Source organism: Charadrius vociferus, unplaced genomic scaffold, assembly GCF_000708025.1.
Source record: "Charadrius vociferus isolate BGI_N301 unplaced genomic scaffold, ASM70802v2 scaffold329, whole genome shotgun sequence".
NCBI lineage: Eukaryota > Metazoa > Chordata > Aves > Charadriiformes > Charadriidae > Charadrius > Charadrius vociferus.
In genome coordinates, this window is record NW_009649982.1 from 466307 (window position 1) to 474378 (window position 8072).

The 8072-nt window shown below is 42.1% G+C and overlaps 1 protein-coding gene across 1 annotated transcript in view; it reads left to right on the plus strand.

Moving 5' to 3' along the window:
• Window positions 1-689: 689 nt before the first annotated feature.
• DPT (dermatopontin) overlaps window positions 690-8072 on the plus strand; it is a 26833-nt gene continuing 19450 nt past the window's right edge. The window contains exon 1 of the mRNA XM_009891615.1: window positions 690-988. Coding sequence (XP_009889917.1) covers window positions 690-988 — 299 coding nt within the window. The remainder of the gene's footprint in view (window positions 989-8072) is intronic.

Consider the following 8072-nt stretch of genomic DNA (forward strand, 5'->3'; position numbering starts at 1 on the left):
CAAGTCCACAGTTTTACAGCGCTCACACAGAGTCATAGCAAAATCAGTTCTGCATGGAAGAAGCCAATGCCCAGCTTCTCAGGGTGGGCTGTTTCCATGCCAAGCCAGTCCCAGTCATTCCGGCTCCACCAACCAAACCAAACCAAAATGCCTAGAGGATTATTTACAACAGGAGCAGCGAATTCCCCTACCTTGCCCGATTCCCTTCTTTTTAGGGACTGGCAGAATCATGTCACACCTATTTAGGGAAAAGAGGGTGGGGAGACACACATGATCACATTTTGTTGCATGTTACTACTGGTGGGAAATGGTAACTTCAAATGGAGCTTTACTTTCAAACAAAGCAGTTTTCAAACTTAACTGCTGTCTTGAGAATAAAAGTGGGATGTCTGTGACAATTGTACTACACTGTGTATCTTGCTCTATACAGTAGCTCTGCAGCAAGGGATCACAGATGGGTTGTGGTGGTGGGAAGACCCTGCTCTTAGGGCCTGCAAACTTACTGTACTTGCAGAATTCCACCTTAAAAGTAATTGGACGTGTCTGTAACTCAGAGAAGGTTTGCTAAGCAATGACACATTGCACTTGGATCTGGAAGCATAACATCTGGAAGCCAAATGTTAGAGGCGATATAAAAGGGCCAGCCCAACAAACCAGTGGGGCATTTCTAAGCCAGGAACATCCTCAGGATGGACCTCATCCTTCTCTGTGTATTCCTGCCCCTGGTGACCGTGGCATGGGGCCAGTATGGTGACTATTACTATGGTCCCTATAACTATGGAGATAACGATGAATGGGTTAACGTGTACCGTCAGGGTTTCAACTTCCAGTGCCCGCACGGGCAGGTGATTGTGGCCGTCAGGAGTGTTTTCAGCAAGAAGGAAGGTTCTGACAGACTGTGGAACTACGCCTGCATGCCGGCAGCCCAGAGCCTCGGTGAGCCGACAGAGTGCTGGTGGGAAGAGATCAACAGGGCAGGAACTGAATGGTAGGATACCCCCAACCATCCCTGGAGAGCGCAGCCCTGATACCCCCTGTGGGATGCGGGTGCTAATACTGCTGTCAAAGAAATGCAAATGCGTATTAATGCCATCATAACCAGCAGCTTCACTGCCCTGAACAACCTTCTGAGACTCATTAATCATGATGCATGCATGAGAGGTGATTAGCATCGCACTTGCCTTCCCTGTAGCAATTTCTTGCTGGAGGGTCTCCGTGTGCTTTAGAAATGCTGTGTCATTTGGTCATTCACAGCCGCAGAGGCAAAGTGATTCGGTCTTCTTATTGTTTCACAGGTGAGGAAAATGAGGCATGAGCCTTCAGTCAGGAGAGGATAAAGTCCCTCTTGAAAGGCCATACAACAAATCAGTGACTAAACTGGGGAACAAACTCCTCACTCTGATCTCCTGCTCTTATCTTCTCTGTATTGAACTGGCTTTTCTCTTTATGTTTTTGTTGCTAAGCTTTTTGGCTTAGGCCCAGTCAAAGGCTGTTTTCTAGTCATGCTGATATTACAGGAGCCAAAAATGCACACTAACGAGCAACGATGGTGGCATATATATGCATGATAATGATAGCAGAAGAGCATGTTAATTCCCTAATACAGTTGGTTTTGGTTAACTAAGTGTTACATTTTCCATCAATCTTAGAGGCAAAGGTGATTATATTTTATGGCCACAATTATTTCTGGAAATACATATGGCGTTTCCTGTTTAGGCAGCACATACTCGGTATTTAATTATCTTCTGATTTTTTCATGAAACATGAAACACAGTTTTGGAAAACTCTGAGTTTGAAATATTCTTTGGATACAATTAATAGAATGCAAGAATATTTTCAAATACTTTCAATGTTTTTTCTCCAGAAGTTGCAATGTGATTTTTGTAGATTTCACATTATATGGGAACAGGTTAACAATGAAAAGTGAAGCTTCTGCTTTTTAAATGATTCAAAATTTTCTTCTGAATTATTCATATTCTTTCACTTACCACGTGATACATTCCTATGGCTGATGCAATTGCTAAGGAGAAAAAGATTGACCCTATACTTAATTTTGGAATCAGAACTGAAAAGAAAGGGGGAGGACTGCAAAAGAGGCAGAAAGAGGATACTGTGATAATACTGGATTGCTTCATTTTTCATAAATTGATGCAATTTCTACTTATTGCATAGTAATTTTGAATTGTTTCTATTGTTCAAAATAAAATTATTACTCTCTTTCCAAAAATCCCTGGCAGAAATTGTTCAAGTTCACATCTCAGAAACAGGATACTGTCTAAGTCTATACAGAACGTTGTCTTCTATTATCTAACCTTGGGGCCACATTCATCATCATGCTCCGTATGCTTAGCATGACTACATCCACACTGTATTATCTGACTCTCATTTCCTTCACTTCTTAAAAAAAATCCTTCCACTTTGTCCTCTTTCTTGACTACATTTTTTCCTATTGCCAACCCTACCTTTTCTCCAAATGTTTCTCTCTTTAATGTGTTTAACTCTGTTCCACTCTCCTAGCTTTTGGAGTTATTTTCGTTATTTCTTCCCTAGCTCACCTTTCCAGTCCAACATCCTTACATCTATCTGTCTTCTATGCATAGATCTTCCTCTTTCTTTCTTCTATCTATTTTTGGGGGATGGAGGAATACACCAAAGTGATTAGGGAACTAATACACCTTTGCAAAGGCAAATTTGTGCTCCTAATTACTTGAGCTATTTCCATACATCTTAGCTAGCTATGCCTGGTTGTCTTCTGCAGTTTTCTGCACCCAGGGCTGAGCTGGTTGTACCTACAGTGCCTCATGGAGAGAGGCTTGCTGTAAACCAGCACATCCCTCACTGTGCTCAGACACTGCTGCCCAAGAACCCAGCAGACTCATCCCAGACTGGAGTGAAAGTGTGGCCCAGCAGGCAGACACCTCGGAGTGTCTGACTGCAGACTCAAACCTCAAATTAACGTGAGAGCACAGATGTAGCCTGTGGGGTCTTTGACAATCCCACACCCTCTCTCTTCACAGCCTCATTAGTTGCCTCTCTTTTCTCTCTCTCCCATGCCCAGCTCAGTGGTATTTGGAGCCATCCCCAATTCTAAAGAGATTCACTCAGTAATCAAGTGGGACCACAAATATGAGTCACAATCTGTACCACTAGTTCCTGTTTGGCCACTTCTGTTTGCCTGCTAATCTCCTGATGAACCAATCTGTTGGTGAGCAATACATATCCTCATGTCAGCTGACACAGCACTCTGCTGGACTCGCTAGTCCATTCCCCCTCCTTGTAGGATGGACTTCCATATTCCGTCTTTGGTTCTGTCTCATAGGGTACTTTGTCTCACCTTGCACATCACATCCAGGGAGATTCAATGGCTTGTACCACCGGTGACTACAAAGCTGCCAAGTTTTTCCTAAAATTTAAGCTACATTTCCTCTGCTGTAATTGAGGCTTTTTATTCCTTGCTCTACCTTCACTGGGTAATGAAAACAAGCACACCACATCCTTTGTAAAATCTCTTCAACGTATGAATAGGTTGCAGCTATGTCTTTCCCTACCCGCACATCTTCACCCACACTTTTGCTTTCAGGCTGAACACATCTCCGTTCTAGTTTTCCTTTGGAAGTTTTATATTCCAACACTTCTAAGCAAGCAGCTCTCCTCTGAATTCCCTCCAGTTTCTCAGCCATGTCCCAGAAACTCTAGTCTGGTAGAAACACCAAAAAAATGACCTTTTGTTGACAAATTATGTTTATGGCATTACACAAATCACCATTCCTGACTGTTGTGCAGCTGCACAACAGAGACAAACCCTAGAGAGCTTTCTTTAGAAAAGACAACAAACCAGGAAAAGTTTTAGAGAGCAAATGAAGTGGGAATATAAAGCAGAGAGAAGAAAGAGTCTCTAACTCATTATTTTCTTTGGCCATTAGCACTGGGGGAAATGGCAGAAATGGATGTGAGGACCATGGGAATGGGAGAGTTGGGGGAACTGGAGGGCAGCAGGTAACCACCAGCAGAACTGGTTTAGGTAAGTCTGCTTCCTACACTAACACTAGGTATTCTATGGACTTCTAGGATTAAACTTGTAAGACTTTGCATCTTATAGATATGAAAAAAGTTATTCAACAGAAAGAGGGCAATAACACAGATCCACATTAGGCATCTAATCACGATGCATAATTTATAACCTCTGCCCCCTTCCAGAGTCAATGGAGAGAAATAGGTACTCTAAAAACTGCCCTCTGGGGTACCCCATCTCTCTCCAGAAGCAGACTCATGAAGACCAATCACCTCTGACAGTTGCCTAGCATTACCTACTGGCATTTCAGAATACATCTAACTGTAAGTGCTTCATTTAATAAATGCATCCCTGAAGTTAAGCATATGTACGTGCATTTCTGAAGAAAGCATGTTCTTTTATGTTTTGCTGAATGGACATGAGAAACCTGTGAACATGTTATAAGACTCATAAGAGAAAATTTTGCCAGAGATTGGATGAGATGATCAGTGATGCCTTCTCAACTTCATTAATCTGTGTATATATTTAAAGTTATGTACATGTACAAAGGCTTTGCTGAACCTGTCCCAACACCTTACTCCTGGCCCTACTGCCTCTGCAAAAGCTATCTGCTAACCAAGATGCTGTTCAATACTGGGAGCAATATTTGTTCCTGGATGATTTGGAAATATTCATGTCTGGAACAGGGATAAGTCTTCAGGACATCCCCTGAATCTACACGCTCCTTCTAATTATTTATATGCTGTGATATCTCAAGGAATCCTGCCTTTTCAGACAGAATAAAGCTTATGTTTTTAGCTCCATTTGTACTGGAGGAAGTTTGACCTTGGGTAAATATTTTACCACCTAAAAAAGTAAGGTCTGTGTGATTGCAGGTGAGTGCTCTTCACACTTTGCTGAATACTAGAGTTGTCTCTACAGACCAGTCTTTGAACAAGGTACTCAAGAAAAACTATTTTTCTTGCCTGAAAGTACCAAAGGACAGGGATCAAACAAACAAATGAACAAAAGCTTGCAAGTGAAAGACAAGCAACTCTTCTTTCCAGAAGAAAATGTTTGTTTTACACCACATAATACAGATGGAACCGTGCCATATCCCCAATATACTCACAGTTACCCATAAGGCACAAAGCAGAAATGTTTCCAGCCAAGTGCTGTTTAATGCCTGTTTATTGACTCTTTCCTTGTTTAGACTTCTGAGAAAGTGGATGGGACTTGGAAAAAACAAATATCTAGATTCTCCCTCCCCACTCCCATTCTCACTTTCCTTTGCCTTCTCTTTAAGCGCACAAACACACACACGCAGATCCCTTAAGCAGGCACACAACTCTCTTTCCCACAAACTGGGCACAAAGACAGACTCATGAGCAAAGGAAGCGTCTGCAGGAGCCTCCTGTTCAGGCGCTGGCAGCACACCCCGGTACATCTGCAAGGAACTGTTGTTGTTCTCAGTCTCTCACCAATCCCAAGTCTCAAATCTGAGACTGTATTACCCAAACCCAGGAATCAAGCTGCCCTTTCAAAATATTCCCATTTGTGCTATCTACGCAAACAAGTTAATTTCCTTCAAAGCCCTAAGTTTATGTTAAAGGGATAGTGCTACAAGCTCTTAGCGCAGCTGCAATCGACTAAGTCTAGCGGGAGCATCTGAGGAGAAGAGGGGTGTTTCTGTAGATATGGAGGCCTCATCAGCATCTTCTGGTGGGAAAAAATCAACAGGGTGATTAGGGCCTTGCCTTCCCTTTGGGCAGGGAGGAGAAAGAAAGTCATCACTGGCCCATAAATGAAAGAAAAAGATAGCTGAAGATGATAGCAAGCTTGCCTTTGGCATGTGAAAGTCACAACAACACGTCTCACCACCCCATAACAGATAGCGGAGGCTCCTTGTAGAGTGGCCATTGGAGACTGGGACAGCCTAACCAAATACGGAAATGTCATTCCCTTCAACTGAGTACCAGTGCTTCAAGTGTCCTGAGCCTGCCCTCAGCCACTTCTCTCTCCCTACTCATCTCTAACAGACTGACCATTAAATTAGCTTTCATCATGAGACTGTCCAAACTACACAGAGAAGGAAACTCCACAAAAATAACTCGGGAGAGCAGGACAGGGCCTCCCCTCCACAGCTGTACCAAAAGGAAATTAAGTTTTGGATACACACTTTGGTTGCTTACCATGACAGAACTCAGCGGTACAACACTCATTAAACAGGCTTGGTGAAGGAGGGCTTTCCACAACAATTGCAGCAGGACGTGCAAAGTCCCAGCTAGCATATCCCTGTTACTACACAAAACTCCACCCAAAATAAGGCTGTATAGTTTATTTACTTTCTATGAAATAGTGCAGTCATTTCCAACAGATGTAAATGAGGGAAGGGAAAGGCAACTTCCCATTCAACAGCACCTGACCCTCACCACCACCAATCTTCCCACTCCTCCGTCTACCAGCCAGCTCACCTCCTCTTCTCCCAGTATCAGGTCCAAAAGGCAACTCTTCATGCATCACAACTTGAGCCAACTAGAAAAACAAAACAACCTATCCATTGCCAAGTTTAATCCCACACACTCCCAGCTGGTTTCTCATGCTCTTCTGCATTCACCTTAGAGGTATCTTTCTCTTTTCTTAGCAATGCCAGGATTTCATGAGTGAGGAGAACCCAGTGACATTAATTCTGAATACTGAATTATCCTCTATAACAAGAGTCCTACAGAGTGGGTCTACTGAAAAAGGCATTTTTTTACTTGGCCATAAATCAAAGTTTTTATTCACCAAAATGGTTTGCAGGATTTGCTGTGACAGGAGTAGTGAATTCAACAGAGAAGGAAGAAATTCTCACATATTAAGTGTTGGTTTTGGATTAGTGCATAGAACATGTGACTAAAAAGGTGTGTGTGGAGGGGTTGTTTGTTTCCCTTGAAGCGTTGCTTTCTGCTTGTAGGAAAGAGGCCAACTGGGAAAAGGAAAGAGAAGAAAAGATTTTATACGACCTCACAAATAAGCACTCCAATTTCTGAGAGCATCTCTTCAATTTTGGAGGAATATCTGTGTTTGACTTGAAAATTAGAAAGATCAAGGGATAATGAAAAATTCTTCAACGTCACTGTTATCTTTCGCTGAAGCCAATATTGAGCTTGAAGAATAGATTGCAGGATTTTGTGCGTATAAGACAGAAGTAGAGAGGGAGAAATGAGCATGTAAAAATATATTTCAAATTTTACTTTGAATATTTTTAAAATAAAATGGCAATTTAATTATATGCCATGACTTACGTTCAGTTATCCTCTCCATCTAAGAAATTTTTAAGGAAGATCCAAATATTATTTTTTAAACAAATTTTTCATGAGAAGATAGAATCAAGATCAAAAATAACCAAACCTTGCTAAAGTTTGGTGCCCAAATATGTACACATGTAAACATGAGAGTGTTATGCTAGTTAGGTTTTTTTCCAATCCACTATAGAGAGAAGGATCCATCAGTGATGTCTCTCTCAAGATCTATCTTTCCATCAAAACTGGAGTGTATTAGTAGAGGTGTTAAGAAAATAAAAACTGTTGTAGAGGAAAGAGAGTGGGAAAGATGCAGGACTTCCCAAACTGAATGTGATCAGGTGGGGAGAGAAAAGAGAAAGAAGAACCCCCTGCAAAGACAAGTATGGGCAGGAATATCAGATGCTGAACGGTGGGGATGGGAAATTGCAGGGAAATGCCAAGCCTCTGAGAGGAAGTGCAAAGGAAAAGGAGGTACTAAATGCTCCCACTATTGCACTTATGCAAAAGAGCTAGAAAATCTCCCAGGGGCTCAAGGACTTGAGCAGTGGAAATGCATGTAACTGGGAAGGGGAAGAGGCAGAAGCAGATGAAGAGACACAGGTTTGGTTCTACTTTACACAGATTAATGCACAGAAGTGCTCACCTTGCAACAGGTACAACCATTCCCTATGTTTCTGTGTATCAACCTTTCTTCCATCAGGGTAACACCAATCATCTGCAGCTATCCAATATGTTTACACAGAGTCTTAGCCATATGTTCCCATGGCCTATGTGCCAAAAAACAGAGCAACTTC